A 20574-nucleotide genomic window follows, 5' to 3' on the forward strand; every position below is an offset into this window, starting at 1 on the left:
TATAATGGTCATCTTATTTAAATTCATCCATTCCAGTCCATTTTAGTTCACTGATTCCTAAAATATCGACATTCACTCTTGCCATCTCCTGTTTGACCACTTCCAATTTGTCTTTTTTTTTTTAAATTTTAATATCTTTAATTCTTACCCAATTTGTCTTGATTCATGGACCTAACATTCTAAGTTCCTATGCAATTTTGCTCTTTATAGCATCGGACTTGGCTTCTATCACCAGTCACATGCACAAGTGGATGGTTGTTTTTGCTTTGGCTCTGTCTCTTCATTCTTTCAGGAGTTATTTCTCCACCGATCTCTAATAGCATATTGGGTACCTACCGACCTGGGGAATTCATCTTTCACTATCCTAATTTTTCACCTTTTCATACTGTTCATGGGGTTCTCAAGGCAAGAATACTAAAGAGGTTTGCCATTCTCTTCTCCAGTGGACCACGTTTTGTCAGAACTCTCCACCATGACCCTCCTTCTTAAGTGGCCCTACAAGGCATGGCTCATAGTTTCACTGAGTTAGGCAAGGCTGTGGTCCATGTGATCAGACTGATTAGTTTTCTGTGATTGTGGTTTTCAGTCTGTCTGCCTTCTGATGGAGAAGGATAAGAGGCTTATGGAAGCTTCCTGATGGGAGAGACTGACAGAGGGGGAAATTGGGTCTTGTTCTGATGGGCGATGCCATGCTCAGTAAATCTTTAATCCAATTTTCTGTTAATGGGTAGAGCTGTGTTCCCTCCCTGTTATTTACTTGGGGCCAAACTATGGTGGAGGTAACGAATATCTGTATACAGTTTATTTAATCTCTCCATGCCTCAGTTTCTTCATCTTTAAAATGGGGCAAACCACCTATCTCATAGAGTTGATATGAGGTTTATTTTCTTCCTTTCCATTCCCTGCTTGCATTGTTTTGATATACTTAGTCCCTATCCTTCATCATTAACCTCAGGGCTCCATTTTCCAATGACACTTTTTCCAATCACTTCAGTCCCCCTTGATTTCTTTAGGTCCTAAGAAAGAATCCCTTAAATTTGTATAGTGACCTAAAGTTTTCAGGGAGCTTCACACTTTTATCATACCTTCACACTTTGACATACCTTTTATCTTGTTTTAATCTCACAATAACTCTATAAAGCAGGCAGAATAGATATTAGTTTTGCTAGTACTTAGGCATTTTTACTGGAGAAGGCAATGGCAACCCACTCCAGTACTCTTGCCTGGGAAATCCCATGGACGGAGGAGCTTGGTAGGCTGCCGTCTATGGGGTCGGACAGAGTCGGATACGACTGAAGTGACGCAGCAGCAGCAGCAGCAGCAGCAGGCATTTTTACAGTTGAGGAAACTAACAACTCAGAGAGGCTAAATTATACACCCACCATCACTCAAGACTAGATCTCTGGGCTTCTGATCTCACAAGAGTGCTTCCTTCCCTATCCTACCTATTTCCCAACAACTATTACAACAGACCTTGATGCTGGGAAAGATTGAAGGCAGGAAGAAAAGGGGACAACAGAGGATGAGATGGTTGGATGGCATCACCACCTTGATGGACATGAGTTTGAGCAAGCTCCAGAAGTTGGTGATGGACAGGGAAGCCTGGCGTGCTGCAGTCCATGGGGTTGCAAAGAGTCAGAAACGACTGAGCAACTGAACTGAACTGAACTGATTATAACACAAAGTCAGCAGCACAAAATTTCAAAAAATTGCTAAAGTTCCTGGTATTTTAGTCTTATTGCTCTATCTACATATAAAAAATGTTTTCAAAGGAAAGAGATTGTATTATCCACTAATCTGAATCTTCTATAGTATTTAATACAATGTGGGAACTTCAAGAAACAGCCAGTAAAAACTTGCTGGTTGACCATACCAATGGCACACCTTAGCCACTCCTTCTTTCTCAAAAAGATGTTTCGTGGCTAAACATCTAATCACTAAATTGTGTCCAATTCTTTCAGGACTCCATGGACTGTAGCCTGCCAGGCTCTCTGTCCATGGATTTTCCCAGGCAAAAATACTGGAGTGTGTGGCTTCTCCAGGGTATCTTTCCCACCCAGGGATCGAATCCACGTCTCCTGTATTAGCAGGCAGATTCTGTACCACTGAGCCACCTGGGAAGCCCTTCTAAAAAGATACAAAACACCTTTTAGTGCTTTTTTACTCTCATTCATGTTCTCTTCCTATACCCTTTTCTTTCTGGGTTCCAAACTCCACCATATCATTTGAAAGAGTATTTGGAAGTTTATGGGAAAGGAGATCAATAAATTGAAATTCAACATGTGATTCTTGTTAGAATTATTTGCTCTGTGTTACTAATAGAGAAGGCTTCCCTTGTGGCTCAGCTGGTAAGGAGTCTGCTTACAATTCAGAAGACCCGAGTTCAATCCCTGCATTGGGAAGATCTCCTGGAGGAGGGAATGGCAATCCACTCCAGAATTCTTGCCTGGAGAACCCCATGGACATAGAACTTTGGTAGGCTACAGTTCACGTGGTCACATAGAGTCGGACACGACTGAGTGACTAACACAGACACACACTAACAGAGAAATGAAGTTTTTACTACTTTAAGAAAATATTTACAGATAGAGAATCTTTGTAAAAATATAATCATTGCAGAAATGAATCATCTTATTAGAATTAGCAATTATCTCTAGGATTCTGTTAACAATTTCTCTCCTAGTTTGAAACTCTAGATTACTGCCTCTTAAAATTTAGGAAACCACCCAATATTCAACAAAGTGTAATACATCTAAACAATGGAATACTGCTCAGCAATAGAAGGGAATGAACTATGATAGATACAACACACATGATTCTCAATATCATTATGCTGAATGAAAGGACAGATACAAAGACTGCTTATAATTCCATTTATGTAAAATTCTAGGAAATCAAATTATAGTGACAGAAATCGAATCAGTGGTTGCATGGGCATGAGGCAGGGAATAGAGGCAGGGAGAAGCAGGATCAGAAAGGAACCTGAGGAACCTCTAGGGGATGATGGATGTGTTCACTGTCTTTTGTTTTCATTGTCTTGAATTTCATGGGCATAGGTGTACATCAAAATGTATCAAAGTGGACATTTTATGTACCATTTATCATATCTCAAATATACCTTATTCACACTGTTTGAAAATTTAATGTTCATATGAATCACCTAGCGATCTTATAAAAATATATATTCTGATCTGGGCCTGAGATTCTGCTTTTCTAACAGTTCCAGGTAATGCTGGAACTTCCGTTCTGTGGACCACATTTTGAGTAGCAAGGCTTTATGTGACCTAATTTTACATTAGCAGGTATTGTGTTCATTTACAGTATATGGTAAACTTTTTCTGTTCTGAAAAACCATAAGAAAACAGATAAAAGGCTTACGTTGACAGGAAACCACATGTAGGAATCCTCTTCAGGATATATGAACATTCCATATTCTTCCTTGGTCATAGATTCAAATATACAGTGAAAAAACTCAGACTTCACCCCATCCCCCACAGAACGAATTTCTTTAATGAATTCAACCTGAGAAAAGAGGACATTGTCAGGTCCAGATTTAAAACATGATGCCTTGACCTTTACAGAAAAGTTTCAAGCCTCCTGCCATCACCAGAATTCCCAGAATCCACTCTCCTTACCTAACTGTACTTTGCTCTCTCACTTTGCTTCTGATAGTGGGGGCCGTGAGCCTGTTTACTCTCAGATTACTGCCTAGTGAGTACGTAGGTCCCTCCCATGGCCACATGAACCAAGTGAAGCGAGATTCTGGCAACACTCAACAGCCACCAATTACGTGGACCAGCATCTTGAACCAAATTTTGACGTGCTTCAAACCCCGGGCCCACTAAATTCCTCAATTTTTCTCTCTTGTCCAGCTTCCTCTCATCAGTCAGGCTTTACAACTTAGTCTACAGTCAACAAATGTTTGGTTTCTTCTGCCTCTCCCCTCATTAGGACTTCAGATAAACAGCCCTCCTTGTCAGCCTGGACAGGGCACCTTTGTTGGAAATTTCAGAGCTGACTGCCCAGAGCCCTCACGTGAGCATCGATAAGAATGGGTCCCTCCTTTCTAAGGTCTACCTCTGGGATTTGTAGCACGAGTGCTATCTTAGATTTCCCCCCCTCTCTCTAACTACTCTTTGCTGTAAATATCTATGTATTTGGCTGTGTCAGGTCTTAGTTGTGGCATGCGGCATCTTTAGTTGGGACCTGCAAGATCTTTAGTTGCAGCATATGAACTCTTAGTTGCGGCATGCATAATCTAGTTCCCTGCCCAGGCATCGAACCCAGGCCCCCTGCATTGGGAGTGTAGAGTCTTATCCACTGGACCACTGAGGAAGTCCCTCTAACTACTCCTTCTATACTTCCCTTCCTGTTTGCTTCTTTCCATGTTTCTAATGTAAATATCACCAAGCTTCACTGAGAGTTCTCTTTCACTTCTCTTTACCTAGATTTACCTCCTTGGACTTGTTCGTCATCACCAAGGGCCTGCCTCACATTTCATCGAGATACACCAAAATTAAATTAAGCTTGCTTCCGATTTTCCTACTTCCACTCATTTATACCAGGAAGGTTGTCTTTGCTATGGTCAGGACGTGCTCATAAAGAGCTCGACAACCTTGCCTCGTTGAGAGTCTATATTTGATTGGATGTCTCTTGAAGTTTACCTTCTTACCTCTTTGTCATTTCCTGTAGGCAGAATCACTTTCTACTGATTTCCTCATAATCAAGATTTAAAGGGAAATAGGCACAGAGGGAGACAAAAACTAGAAAGCCTAGCTTATAAAATCCTTTCCTTGTTTTCCATCAGAGTTCTGAGACCCAACTCAGAGTCTGACTTCCTCTCTGAGAACCTAACTTTTCCCTTCTTGGCTGATATCAGGAAAATGCACTCCCTTCTGGACAGATAGCAGCTCTCACCTACAAAGTTCGTCTTTATTCTGTGGGCAAAGGATCTGAAGTACCACACAGTAAAAACCCTACAGATGCCCCCAAGGATAAAGTGAAGGATGGCTAGGAAATGGAACCAACACAGTGGAAAGTCTGTGACTAAAACTAGAGCCAAAATGCAGTAAAAGTATCCATTCTACCTGCCACTTGCTGAATGCATTCATTGCCCCAATTCTTTACCCCTCCTTGGCCCAGGTCTTTCGCATGTGGCTTTATAGTTCCTCTCATTAAAAAGGCTGAGTATATTATGCCAGCCCTTGACTTGAGTTCAGCCATGTGACTTGCTTTGACTGAAGCAATGTTTGTTGTGTAACTGGGCTTGCTATCTTTTTTTTTGGCAGTGGCTTGGCAAGTGGGTGTGGAGGGGCCTCGCTCTCTTGTACCTCTGACACTGATATGCAAACATGTTTGTGGGTTCTAGGAAGAAGATGTAAAACACAGGAGTCAGGGCCAGATTGCCTGAGCCAGGCCAAGCCTAGGTAACCAATCTCTAGCCAATTCTCAAACATGTAAACAGGTACAGACAAAATCTGAAAAGCCACACAGATGACTTCAACTTAGAGCAGCAGTCTCAGCAGAACTGCAGATCTGTAAAATTACTATTTTAAGTCACTATGCTTTGGGATGGTTCATTATGAAGCATTTCTGTAGCCAAAGGTAACTAACTAATAGTTAACTCATAGAGCCAATGGTCAATTAAACATCCTGGAGCTTTTCTCTGAAGGGTAAGCAAGGAATCCTGGAAACCATTAGGCTGATAACTATAGTTGCAAATACAGGTTCTCCTTGTACCACATTATATAAATGTTCCCTCCACACACATTAGTAAAAATATTATGAGGAGTTTTAGCGTACCACTAATGTTTTCCGGAGGTCAGTGTCTTCAGCTTGGCTTAACTGACATAGAGCATCTTCAACTAAGTGACTTCGTCTGACTCTAAGTGTAAATGAAGGGGAGTCAGCCCTTCTTGGTAGAATTATTCCCCCAAAATTCACGTAGTTGTTCTCTTCAGATTTCTAGAAAAAGAAATATTTTAGGAATTCTCATAGGAATACAAGAAATTGTTTAATATTTCAAATAAACATTTTATATAGCATACATTATGCCAACCATTGCTATATATACTCATATCACAATTACTTAAGTAAAAGAGCACTGTGAGTATGATTTGGAAGACAAAGAGATCATAAAATCTATGGCACCAAGGAATTGTGCAAAATGATGGAATACTACACAGCCATAAAAAAACTAACAAAATTTTGCCTTTTGCAGCAACATGGATGGACTTGGAGGGCATTTTGCCAAGTGAAGTACAATGTATGGAAAAAGACAAATACTGTATTATATCATTTACATGTGGAATCTAAAAACTACAACAAACTAGTGAATAAAACAAAAAAGAAGCAGACTTGCAGATACAGAGAACAAACTAGTGTTTACCAGTGGGGAGAGGGAAGATATAGGGGTAGAAGAGAAGGGGTACAAATCATTAGATACAAAATAAGCTACAAGTATATACTGTACAACACAGGGGATGTATCCAATATTTTATAATAACTATAAATGAAGTATAACCTTTAAAAATTGTGAGTCACTATATTGTATGTCTATAATTTATACATTGTACATTAACTATGATTTAATTTTTTTTAAAAAGGTTGATGGGAAATGTTACAGTGGAAGAATGTGGTCACCATCTGAACCCACTGATGAATCTCAGAATGAACAAAAGTGAAACCACCATAAATAATGCACTGAAATATGGAGAGGTGAAAATAAATTGGGCCTGGAATTTGCTTTACAATACTTAACAAAAACATGGGAATTCCCTGGTGGCCAGAGGCTAGGACTTCGAGCTTTCACTGATGAGGGTGAGGGATCAAGCCCTGTCAGGGAACTAAGATCCTATAAGCTGCATGCCACAGCAAAAAAAAGAAACTTTAGCAAAAATAGTAACAACTGAAAATTTAAAAAATGATAAATGAAGTATGGCAAAATGTTGATGACTGCTGAAAACTTGTGCTGGGATTTAATATGCCATTATCTCTACTTTGTATATATTTGAAAATTTTACATAATAAAAAATAAGACATACATACCAACATTCTTATTTGGGAATCAGCTTGCAATAATTTAATTTTGGACACCAAATTAAAGACAAATGGAAAATCACTGAAAATAATCAGACTGAAGTTTTCTGCAGGTATCTAAAAATTAAAAAGACAGAAGAATTTTGATAATCAAAAGAAAAGGAAACCTTCATTCCTTTACCTCACTACCTTAAATTATTTACCTCCATACTTTATAGAATTCATTTTTAAGAATCTAAATTACCTAGAAACAAACTTCTAGGAAAATGCATTTGCTTTGTGGCTGAAAGATGTTTTAAGTTATCCAAGAGCATCTACTTTAGCAAATTCAGCATTACAATGAGGACATTTTCAGATCTTAACTTACAAAGAAGCTACATAGCTATTAATGTGTTTCCCTTTTAAAGTACAAAAAAATATTCAGAAAGTAAAATATTCTTACCAGGTTGTTTTCCCTATAGATCACTCTATTTCTATCTTCATAAAAGTTCAACCAAAAGGACAATTCATTTATGTGGAACATATCTTCTGGTAATCGACAGTTAGTTTTGTTTACCTTAAAGAAAATACAACCTGTGATATTTATTTTCTATCAATGAGTAACTTAATCTATTTTTATATATGCCTCTGTTTAGTTTAGTTAGTTGCTCAGTTGTCTTTGCGACTGTTGCTCCGACTCTTTGCGACCCCATGGACTGCAGCACGCCAGGCCTCCCTGCCCATCACCAACTCCCAGAGTTTACCCAAACTCATGTCCATTGATTCGGTGATGCCATCCAACCATCTCATCCTCTATTGTCCCCTTATCCTCCTGCCTTCAATCTTTCCCAGCATCAGGGTCTTTTCAAATGAGTCAGCTCTTCGCATCAGGTGGCCAAAGTATTGGAGCTTCAGCTTTAGCATCAGTCCTCCAGTGAATATTCAGGACTGATTTCCTTTAGGATTGTTGGTTTGATCTTTTTGCTGTCCAAGGGACTCTCAAGAGTCTTCTCCAACACCACAGTTTGAAAGCATCACTTCTTTGGCACTCAGCCTTCTTTATGGTCCAACTCTCACATCTGTACATGACTACTGGAAAAACCACAGCTTTGACTGTATGGACCTTTGTCAGCAAAGTAATGTCTCTGCTTTTTAATATGCTGCTTAGGTGTGTCATAGTTTTTCTTCCAAAGAACAAGCGTCTTTTAATTTCATGCCTACAGTCACCATCCACAGTGCTAATCAAACTATCTAATTTTTAAAAATTGGCAGACGAACTGAACAGGCTTGTTTCAGAGAAGACTTACAGATGGCCAACAAGTACATGAAAATATACTCAACATCGTTAATCATTAGGGAAATGCAAATCAAAACCATAGTGCAATATTACCTTATGCCTATTAGAATGGCTATCATCAAAAACACAAGAGAGAAGTGTTGGTGAGGATTTGGAGAAAGAGGAACTTTTGTGCACCATTAGTGGGAATGTCAATTGGTGTGGGCACTATGGAAAACAGTATGAAGGCTTCCTCACAAAATTAAAAATAGAACTACCGCATGATCCAGCAATCCCACTTTGGGGTATAGAGCCAAAGGAAATGAAATCACCTGCTCAAAGAGATATCTACAGGCCCATGTTCATTTTAGCATTATTTAGAATAGCCAAGGTAAATAAACAACCTAAGCGTCCATGGACAGATGAATGGATAAAGAAGATACGGTGTATATATATGTGTATGCATATACACTGATACATACATATATACACAATGGAATTTTATTCAGCCATGAGAAACAAGGAAATCCTGCCATTTACAACAACATGGATGGATGGTGAGGACATTATGCTAAGCGAAATACTTCAGAGAAAGGCAAATACAGTAAGATATCACTTACACGTGAAATCTAAAAAAAGCTAAACTCAGAAACAGAGTGGAGTGGTGGTTTATAGAGTTGGGGTGGGAGAAAAAGAGAGATGTTGGTTAAACGGTACAAACTTCCAGTTATAAGATAAATAAGTTCTGCGGATCTAATGCACAGCATGGCGATCATAGTTAACAATATTGTACTATATAGTTGAAAGTTGCTAAGACAGTAGATCTTAAGTGTTCTTACCACACTAAATAAACAGTAACTATAAGTGGTAAATAAACAGTAACTATAACAGTAACTATATACGTGTCTAGAAAGGGAAAAAGTGGAAGTAGTAGCAGATTTTATTTCTTTGGGCTCCAAAGTCACTGAGGACAGTGACTGTAGCCATGAAATTAAAAGACTCCTGCTCACTGGAAGGAAAGTTATGACAAACATAGAGAGCATATTAAAAAACAGAGATACCACTTTGCTGACAAAGGGTCCATATAGTCAAAACTATGGTTTTTCCAGTAATCATATACAGATGTGAGAGTTGGACCGTAAAGGAGACTGAGTGCCAAAGAATTACTGCTTTCAAAATGTGCTGGAGAAGACACTTGAGAGTCCCTTGAACAGTGAGAAGATCAAACCAGTCAATCCTAAAGGAAATCAACCCTGAATATTCACTGGAAGGACGGATGCTAAGAACCGACTCACGTGAAAAGACACTGATGCTGGTGAATATTGAAGGCAAAATGAGAAGTGGGCAACAGAGGATGAGATGGTTGGATGGCATCACCAACTCACCAGATATGAAGTTGAGCAAACTCCAGGAGATAGTGAAGGACAGGGAAGACTGGTGTGCTGCAGTCCATAAGCTCACAAAGAGTCAGATAAGACTTAGGGACTGAACAACAACAAATCAAATTAACACTCCGTACACCTTAAACTTACACAATGTTTTATTTCAGTTATATCTTAATAAAGATGGAGGAAATATACTACTTTAGAAATATCAGTGCATCATTACTTCTGAAAAGCACTAACTTTTGCACATAATACTTTCTCCTATTGAGACTGATATCTTGTGGTGAAACAGTACTCTTGCTTGGAAAATCCCATGGACAGAAGAACCTGGTAGGCTATAGCCCATGGGGTCGCAAAGATTCAGACACGACTGAGTGACTTCACTTTCACTTTCTTTTTGTTTTGGTTACCGATTGAGCAATTAATATTTATAAAAACATCTATTTTGGCTAATTATTTTTCAGTTGAACAATACCAATTTAATTCTGCTCTTCTATTTAAAATGCTCTGGTTCCTTCCTGTCCTCCAATAATTATTAGGTTTATTAGTAGCCTAATCTTAGGTTACTTCTGGATTATGTTCTATACACTAATGAAAATGCTGAATCATTGTCATATCTGAGTATTTGTGCCTGTAATATATTATATATACACTATATACATATCATATATACTATGTAATATATTCCACCAGAGTCTATCCAGTTAGAAAACAAACAAAATTCTAAATATTTAAGGTCTGAATCAAATATTTTCATTCTTGCTGTGGAAAATAAAATAAGACTTCAACTGGCTAAGAACTAAGGGAACTTGATTTAGTAAAATGGTATATACATTCCTTTAGATGAACCCTTACCTTATATATGTCTTTCATCACTTCCAGAAGAGTTTTAACATTGCGGTTACGAATACTCTGAACAGTACTATTCCAGGAAAACATTTGAGAGATGATGGCAGTTTTCAGCATCTGGACAAGTGAGTTGAGGGAAGATTCTTGCAAAGATGTCCAACACTGCTCTGAGACGTATAAAATCAGCCATGATAAATATGCACCTCCAAAAAAATTCTCTCAGTTTTCTAAGTTCTTTAATGTAAGAAATAGATCATATTTTCCAGTTCTGATGGCATAACCCATAAATCATGGGATAACCTTTTTGAAGGATAACATCCTGGACAATATTTATTACTCACAGATGTGGAAAAAATTTTTGCTCCCTGATTAAGTATCTTTGGAATTAAAAGCTCAAATTCAGGTTTCTGAAAAAAAACGTGTTGATAGTTCATATTTATGCTTGATTACTTGATTGATTTCATGATTTTCAAAATGAAAATTCCATAGGGTATTTATAAGGTCTGAAAATATACACAGGTGAAAACACAGAATACATATGCACACACACATATACACACAAGACACGAAATGTGATCAAGGACAATTTTAATCTGAAAAAAAATTATGTAGGTTTTCAGACTTTATTATCACCTACGATAGATGGATATATTTTTAAATTAGCTCAGTAACAATATTTTGGTATCACTGAGTTACAAACTGAATTTCTGTACCTTTAAAAGAAAATTCTCAGAAAACAAACAAATCAGATGTTAAAATGTATTTTCAAGTTAATGTAATTAAAATAGTGTGACCCAGATGCATGAAAGGAAGACAATGTAGCAGACTTCACAAACGGAATCAAATATATATGAGATATTGGTATATGATGAAAGAGGCATTGTGTATTATCAGGGAATGAAACAGATCACTTAATAAATGTGTGACCACTGGAAACTGATCCCCCAAAAATGAAGTGTAATCAAGATAAACTCCATATAGTTCAAAGACTTAAACATAAAAATGAAACAATGGGGGGATGGATATATTGGGAGATTGGATTGATATAAACACATTACTATATATAAAATAGATAACTGATAAGAACCTACTGTATAGCACAGGGAACTCTACTCAATACTCAGTAATGGCTTATATGGGAAAGGAATCTAAAAAAGAGTGGATTTTTATACATTATAACTGATTCACTTTGCTATACAACAGAAGCTAATACAACATTGTAAATCAACTATATTCCAATAAAAGTTAATTAAAAGAATGAAGCAATAAATATTCTAATAGGAGCATGGGAAATCTTTAAATTTCATCATAAGGCAAACTTTTTGAGAAAATATCAGAAAACATAAAAGAAAATGTTAATACAGTAGGCTGCATAAAAGTGTTTAAAAATATTACGCATGGCAAAAATACCAAAAAGTAAAAAAATTTCAGTAACCTAAAGAAAAAAAAATTGCAACTCATCTTATGGATAAAGAATTGTTGGGACTTGCCTGGTGGCCCAGTAGTTAAGAATCCACCTGCCAATGCAGGGGATACGGATTCACTCTTTGGTCCGGGAAGATCCCAAATGCCAAGGAATGACTGAGCCCGAGAGACACAGCTACTGAAACCCTCATGCCTAGAGCCCATACTCCACAACAAGAAGCCACCACAACGAGAAGTCCTTGCATTGCAACAAAGAGCAGCCCCCGCTTGCCTCAACTAGAGAAAACCTGCACACAGCAACGAAGACTCAGCGCAGCCAAAAACAAATAAATCAAATAATTTTTTTAAAGAACTGTCTTAGTAGTTTAAAAAACTTCAAATAGAAAAGAAAGATACTAACAACAAATGGAAAAATAGGTAAGAGGAGAGAACTGATGGTTTGTAAAGTATGATATACAAATATAACTGAATATAGGAAAAACAGCACAACTTCACTCATAACGAGACAATTTAAATTAAAATATTCTTAAAAATTCCCTGGAAGTCCAGCAATTAGGACTTCACCCTCCCATTGCATGGGGCATGCAAGCAAGCAAGCCATGTGGCAGGGCCAAAAAAGAAAAAGAAATAGATTCTTCTTTTCAGAGTGGTATAGACCAAAGTTTGGTTTACACTGTGGGCTGATGCTTTCATATTAATTGATGAAGAATAAATGGTACATCTTCTGTCAGAGCTGCCATGTTGCCCAATTCCAAGGGTGATAATGTGAATGGTGACCACTTAAGTTGGGCAATATGGTGGCCTTGACGTCTGTGGAGGGTCATTTGGCAAAATCTCTCAAGATTTAAAATGCACATACAATCTGATCCAGTAATTTTGCTTTCTGAAAATTTCCCTGCTTGTATAAATATAAATATATCTATTTATATAAATATATTCATATAATTATATTATATTATTGTATAATATATATTAAATATGTATAATTATAAGCAGGGAAGTTTCCAGAAAGCAAAATTATTGGGTCTATATACATACACAAAGAAATGTATGTTAGAACTGTTATAAGAGCAAAAATGCAGAAACAACTATTCAGGTACATGAATAGAATACTATTCAGCCATTAAATTGGAATAAAGCATTCATATAAGTCAGGTAATATAATGATTTCCGCAATATAGTGATTTGTGGAAAAAAGCAAGTTGCTGAAGAATGTATGCTACCATTTGAAAAAAAAATACATTTCTATATGTTTTTATAGAGTATCTTTCAAACATTATGTAAGAAACTCTACTCTGTAACTGCTTTGTGGGAGGGGAATTAGGTGGCTATTTCACTGTATATATCACCTTTGCATCTTTTAAGCTTTGGACCTTGAACGTTAGCTCAAAGTCATAAAAGGACATCCCAAAGCACTGAATAAAATAAAAAACAAGAACACAAAGATAAACATTGTTCCCCTCATGTCTGATCAAAATACCTAAAGTTTTAAAACACCATAAACAAAAAACTTTAAAGTATGGTTTTATCTTGACTGGATTCTCTATGGTTGTGAAATTCTGAGGTCAAGTCCATGACCAAGTCTAGGAATTACACATGTTTTGTAATAATAAGAGTAATGATTATCTACTCAATCGTGTGTGACTCTTTGAGACCCCGTGGACTGTAGCCCACCAGGCTCCTCTGTCCGTGGGACTTTCCAGGCAAGAGTACTGCAGTAGGTTGCCATTTCCTTCTCCAGGGGACCTTCTCGGCTCAGGATCTGAACCCAAGTCTCGTGTTTCCTTCATCTCCTGTGTCTCCTGTATTGCAGGAGGATTCACTGAGCCACCAGTGAAGCCCATTATAATAGTTTCGAATTCAAGCAGGATCCTGTGGGACCCTCCTTAATACAAGCGCCTTCTTGTGTCTCCTTCCTGTGTCTTCCCTGCTTCTTGTTTGCAGGGAAAAGGATTCAGCCTCCTAGACCTTCCCTGAGTTTCAAAGGGCAGATTTAAACTGTTACTCATTGGGAAAGTGAGGGAATGCAGAAACGAAGGGAAAGCAGTCAAGAAACAATAGTGGAGGGATGGGGCAGGGTCCTGGTTCCTCCTCAAAGGATATGTAAGACAGTTTGACATATATATCTCTGAGTTCTGCAGGAACTAAGACTCTCACTCAGCTGGAGGATGGTAACTTCAGGCTGAGCACAAGCACTTGAACCCCAGACTGTTTACAACCAGAAGGCTGAAGACTGAGATTTCTGGAGCACCACCCTGTTACCTCACCACCAACCAATCAGAAGAAAGTCACACACTCAGCAGCCCTCCCTGAAAATTTTTCTTTAAAAACTCTCTCCTGAAACCCATCAGGGGGTTTAGGTCTTTGGGGCACAACTGCCCATTCTCCTTGCTTGGCACTTGAAATAGACCTATCTCTGCCCCAAACTCCAATGCTTCTGTTTGTTTGGCCTCAGTGTGTATCGGGCACACAAACTTGAATTTGAAAATAGCTTTAGGTTAATCTTTTCAATAATATACATATCACATACTCAAACATTTGTACAGTATTTTCAAATCTATCTAAAATTTGTTATAAATTCTATTTCAGACAGTATTCTATTCAGAATATGAATAAAGTGACATAAAAGTAATCAAGCTTACTCAGGACTTTCGAAGATTGATCGGTCATTTTATGAACAGCCTCTGCAAATGGAACCACCAGAGTCATCCAGTTCCTGGAATCAAGCATGACAGGACACTCTGGGAGCAGAAGGAAGACTGATAAAGCTTCTTGGTGTGGAGAACGACATGGAAGAGCCCCAAGCAGATTATCCCTGAGACATGCGGTTATCTGTGGTTGAAAAACAATCAGGGAAAGGCCCAGGACATATTAGATACAGTATCACAAGAAACAAGATATAAGAAGAGAGGTTTCATATCTACTATGTTCCTAATGGAATAGTAATTTAGTTTTCCTAAAGCCTACTATTCAAACTCCATCACTCCTTGATATCCCAAATACCCCTAAAGTAGTATGTGAGAACCATCTTCCCTATTTTATATTGGAGTCAATTAAAGGAATAAGAGTGAAATCACATGCCTGGACCTACTGAACAAACAGTGAAGATTGCTCAATTAGAAGGGATCCATACCTAAATCTATCTGACCTAAGATACACAGTAGCAGAGGAAATGGCACATGTTCACCTCACCAATCCTGTTTCATCTTCCTTCAGGGCTCACAGGAAGATGGCATTGCCCGGCCTCCCTGCAGTTAGGTGGAGCCATGTGATCGGGTTCCAGCTAATGGAATGTGAGGGAAGGTGATATATGGTACTTCCAGCTTGACCCCTAGAACCTCTCTATGACCTTTCACACCCTTTTTCCTCATCTGCCAGTCAACATGAAAGATCTACCGGAGAATTTTATGGCCCTGGGGCCTAGAATGCCACGGAGAAGGAACCTGAGTCACCCCTGAATGAGCCTGGGCAGAGGGCGGTAGGGTAACAGAATCTGCCACGCCCAAATATGCCACTCTGACATGACGATTATTTTAAGCTGAAGGCAAGTGAGAAAAAGTAGACACAGAATGAGCTCTCTGGCCTGCCCCATCTTCCTGAAAACAGAACATAAATTCCCCTCATCAAGGTGTCCTCCTGTCCACAACTTCCTGTATCAGGAAGGGCATAACAGTCTCACTAGCAGAGCTGGCCCTGATGAAGATGCCACACAGCAAACCTTTCTACCTAGTCCTTATCCACCATTACTTTCTTCATATATCTGCTTTCCCACTATTTGCCACCCAAGAAGCTCAAAGTCCTTTTCCTTTGTCTTTTCACTTCTCTACAAAATTATTGTTCTTCATTTGCTAAATTGCTATTGTGAAGCGAAAGTGAAAGTTAAGTCACTCAGTCGGTCCGACTCTTTGTGACCCCGTGGACTGTAGCCCACCAAGCTCCTCCGTCCATGGGATTCTCCAGGCAAGAATACTGGAGTGGGTTGCCATTTCCTTCCCCAGGGGATCTTCCTGACCCAGGGATCGAACCCAGGTTTCCCACACTGCAGGCAGACGCTTTAACCTCTGAGCCACCAGGGAAGCCCTGTGTGACTCTTTGTGACACCATGGACTGTAGAGTCCATGGGATTCTCCAGGCAAGAATACTAGCGTGAATAGCCTTTCCCTTCTCCAGGGATAGAACCCAGATCTCCCACATTGCAGGTGGATTGTTTACCAGCTGAGCCACAAGGCAAGCCCCAGAATACTGGAGTGGGTAGCCTTTCCCTTCTCCAGTGAATCTTCCCAACCCAGGAATCGAACCAGGGTCTCCTCATTGCTGGCAAATTCTTTACCAACTGAGCTATCAGGGTTGCTATAGAAGCCCCAATTCTAACCACTCCTAAAAGTTACTCATCACTGAGTATTTCCATGTATATGCAGGATGCACATGTTAATAAACTTGCTTTTCTCTTGTTCGTCTGTCTTTTCTAAGTGTAATTTGCAAGGTCCCAGCCAATGAGGGCTTCCCTGGTGGCTCAGAGGTTAAAGCGTCTGCCTGCAATGCAGGAGACCCAGGTTCGATCCCTGGGTCCGGAAGATACCCTGGAGAAGGAAATGGCCACCCACTCCAGTATTCTTGCCTGGAGAATCCCATGGACCGAGAAGCCTAGTAGGTTACAGTCCACGGGGCCACAAAGAGTCGGACACGACTGAGTGACTTCACCACCACCAGCCAATGAAACAAAGATAAGGAGAGAAAAAATAATATTTTTTTCCTTCCCTACAAGTGCCTCCTACCTCAACCCTCTTTGGACTTTGGTGTGAGAAAAAAATCGTTACTGTGTGAATAAGCCATTGAGATTTTGAAGTTGTTTGGAGGACCTTATGTTTGGAAGAGGTAATCAAGACGATGTTGCCCCTTAAACTGGACCTGGGCAATCAAAGCCTCCTCACTCACTCCCACATGTTTCGAATACATGCTCTGCCCACTGTTCCCAGAGTGGGTGTGTTCCAAGGACCCTGCCTTCAGAGAATAAGGTATTCTGAGACCATCTGGATGGTATATGTGACCGAACCCAGCCGTTAATGCCTCTGTAGGAACTTGAAGATTCCAGGGGTTGGGTATAGAGACCTACTCATCTTGGTGTCACCCAAGACAAACCTTGTAAGTTCCCTGGCTTATTAAACCTGCCACCTTCCAATCTGGAGTGGCTGCCTCTTTCTTCAGTCTTTCCTGGTCCTCTGATCACAAGAGCCAGTCTCTGAACCAATAGTTTATTTATTCTAACAGATCTTAGATACTCTTTAACTACGAATGTCTGCCTCTACATAAGGATTAAGTAAGAAGATACATGATACAATAAACTGTGAAGTACTGTATATTATTGTTATTATTACATTAGTGTTCTTGTAATTTGTTTTGTATACATGAGAAAGGTGTACAAAGTCAAATAACATCAACATAGGGTCAAAAAAGCTAGATTTCTTTTGGCGTATAACATCACAGAGTCTTTGATTTACTTGTGTGCGTCGTGACACCATAATAATATGCAGTGTTCCCAAAGTTGCTTCACTAAGAGCCCCTCTTCATAGAGTGTTCTGCAAAACTAATGTATCTTAGCACTTATATTGGGAAGAGCACACCAAGTAATCTCCCACATCACCTAAATATTTTCGTTAAAAATATACTTGATCACATTTACTATTCTTACTTTTTCACTTTGAAAATTAAAATAGTTTCTACTGCATATTAAGAAACTCTCTCCCCCTTTCCCTTCAAAATGTATGGACCCACAACAGTATAAAGATGATTTTAAACTGAAGACGTCAGAGACACAGCTAATAGAAGAATGAATGAAAGGAAGTTTTCAGAGCTTTCCTCATCTGACTAAAGGCAGAAGCTTCAAGAATGAAGCAGCCATAAATCTCCCCCTAACTGGGCAGACAAGTGAGCTACACTGCCAGGGACAAGACCTTGCACTTGCGCTTGGATGAGACATTGCATAAACAAACATTATTGCAAACTATCCTATCTTCCATGTATCCCCCTAAAAGCCCTTCTGTTTCCCTGAAAAGTTCATTTGTTTTCTCACAGAAGCCCCTTCTCCCCTTTTGCTAAAATTGGTGTATAAACCCTTATTCCTAGCTGTTCTAATCCATCTATTGTTAACTGGTAGGTCCCCAAACATATGAATTCCATAATGCTCTTTTCATAAGTTATACTTCTTAAACCTTGTTTTTCTCATATTGAAAACAAAAATACTATATCTACTGTACATTTAAGCATTCAGTAACAAAAGTGCATCTAGTCAAAGCTATGGTTTTTCCAGTAGCCATGTATGGGTGTGAGAGTTGGACTATAAACAAAGCTAAGTGCCAAAGAATTGATGCTTTTGAACTGTGGTGTTGGAAAAGACTCTTGAGAGTCCCTTAGACTACAAGGAGATCCAACCAGTCCATCCTAAAAGAGATCAGTCCTGAATATTCATTGGAAGGACTGATGCTGAAGCTGAAGTTCCAATACTGTGGCCACCTGAGGCGAAGAACTGACTCATTGGAAAAGACCCTGATGCTGGGAAAGATTGAAAATAGGAGGAGAAGGGGACGACAGAGGATGAGATAGTTAGATGGCATCACCAACTCAATGGACATGAGTTTGAGTAAGCTCCAGGAGTATGATGGATAGGGAGGCTGAAGTCCATGGGGTTGCAAAGAGTCAGGCATGACTGAGTGACTGAACTGAAGACTGGAGTGGGTTGCCATTTCCTCCTCCAGGGGATCTCCCTGATTTCCCTAGGGATTGAACCTGCATCTCTTGTGTCTCCTGCATTGCCAGGTGGATTCTTTACCACTAGTGCCACCTGGGAAGCCCTGGAAAATAAAATGCCAGCACCTAAATCAGGAGTATTTCTCCTTGTGGCTCGGATTGGAAAGCATCTGCCAGCCATGTGGAAGACCTGGGTTTGATCCCTGGATTGCAAAGGTCCCCTGGAGAAGGAAATGGCAACACATTCCAGTTTTCGTGCCTGGAGAATTCCATGGACAGAGGAGCCTGGTGGGCTACGGTCCATGGGGTCTCAAAGAGTCGGATACAACTGAGCAACTAACACACACACACAATATAGTAACTGCATAATAAACACTAGCCCCTCCTCTATCACACTTCTATCTCACTCAACTCCAAAGAGAATTAACTGTTCCTGTAAAGAAATTCTATTGCTCTATTTCTAAAGTGAATATTGGTTATTACCATCGAAGAAATCCATTCTTTTTCTGTTAACTTCTTGAAGGTATCTCTTGCCATTTCTAAGTCCACATCAATGGAAACCATTTCTCCAGGTTCTCTTTGGATGCAGGAAATGCAAAAATAAATAAACAGATTAAAAGAATATTTCTAACTTCATATATCATTATGTTTGCATTCTTTTGAAATCATCGATTTACTTTGCACCAAAAGTTTGTTTTTTTTTTTTAAGTTTATGTTTTCCTAAAAGAAAACAGGTAACAATTTATTATCTCAAGTTTGGACAGTTAATAGCAAAAGTTTACATGCTGTGTCTGAGAACTGAAATCATTTACCCTTACACTCAGCCTGCACACTGGGAATTGAAACTCCCTAATCCCACCTATTTTGCCATCTATATTTACATTACTCTGGGATTCCACTGTTTCATTAGCATGACTTTACTATTCCAAGACACTCCTGCCCAAGCCAATGGCTTGACTGTTCACTTGAGGAACTTCCTGAAAAGACCCATTAACTCCTCTATGGAACACAATCAACAGTTTATGCTCTAAAATTCTTTGCACCTCTTGTCTCAAAATCCTTGCCTTGATGTTTCCATCTGTCCTGGATTATGGTACCTTTCCTCAATCCTAATCAAATCCCCAAGCCTCCCCTCACACATTGAAAAGACCTGCCTTATTCCAAATTGCTAAAAATTGGATTTTTAAAAATCCAAACCTGGCCATGCCCCTCAGAAATACTACCAAGGCTTTGTCTAAGCGTGGCATTTCCCTGGGTTGTGTTGATAATATTTGAGGAGCCTGCATTCTATATAACAATTTGTCTTTATAATGTATTATTCAAAAATATTTCCTGTTTATTGGATTAACCAATCAATTGTAATACTAGGGCTTTAGCATTCATGCAAGTACTAAAACAAAGTACTGTAAATTTCCCTTTAAAATACATCTTCCTTTGCAACCTTTGGCATCTTAAGATCAAACCTTGAGATTTCTCACTTCGGGAAGGGAGCATGGAAATTTTAGAAAGCTAATATTCTTAGTGTAGAAAAGATTATCCTCTACGTAGTGAGAACTAGCTTAAGGTTACAGTGGAGAAGAAAGAGAATGAATTGCATGGTAGAATCCCCTCCTTTGCTGCCTGGAAGGACGGAAAGAAGAGGAAGGCAAATGGGAGAGAAAGGGAGCAGAGAGAAGCAACGTCTTAATTTCTCATCTCCTGCCTTTGGCTAAATAAGTGGAGACAAACAGGGATGCCTTGTGGGACTCTCAAATGATAACTGCCTCATGACCTGTGGAGGTTAGAAGAGGGGGTGAAGGAAGCCATGACATTTAGCTTCCCTGGGCGTCTCTGGTTCCCAGGTGAAGCCTCTGGATCCAGCAGTTCCTCCGGTCTCAC

General features: G+C 39.2%; 1 protein-coding gene across 3 annotated transcripts in view; it reads right to left on the reverse strand.

Moving 5' to 3' along the window:
• The window catches only part of HERC6 (HECT and RLD domain containing E3 ubiquitin protein ligase family member 6), a 54611-nt gene that overhangs the window by 11396 nt on the left and 22641 nt on the right, over positions 1-20574 (reverse strand). For 2 of the 3 annotated variants that reach the window (XM_027970882.2, XM_012180480.3), the window contains exons 11-17: positions 19180-19273; positions 14595-14784; positions 10534-10694; positions 7481-7594; positions 7048-7155; positions 5803-5964; positions 3379-3522 (exon numbers count right to left, since the gene is read on the reverse strand). In XM_027970882.2, coding sequence (XP_027826683.1) covers positions 3379-3522; positions 5803-5964; positions 7048-7155; positions 7481-7594; positions 10534-10694; positions 14595-14784; positions 19180-19273 — 973 coding nt within the window. The remainder of the gene's footprint in view (positions 1-3378; positions 3523-5802; positions 5965-7047; positions 7156-7480; positions 7595-10533; positions 10695-14594; positions 14785-19179; positions 19274-20574) is intronic. The other variant, XM_042251257.1, reaches the window with a different exon arrangement.

The sequence above is a fragment of the Ovis aries genome, chromosome 6, assembly GCF_016772045.2.
Source record: "Ovis aries strain OAR_USU_Benz2616 breed Rambouillet chromosome 6, ARS-UI_Ramb_v3.0, whole genome shotgun sequence".
NCBI lineage: Eukaryota > Metazoa > Chordata > Mammalia > Artiodactyla > Bovidae > Ovis > Ovis aries.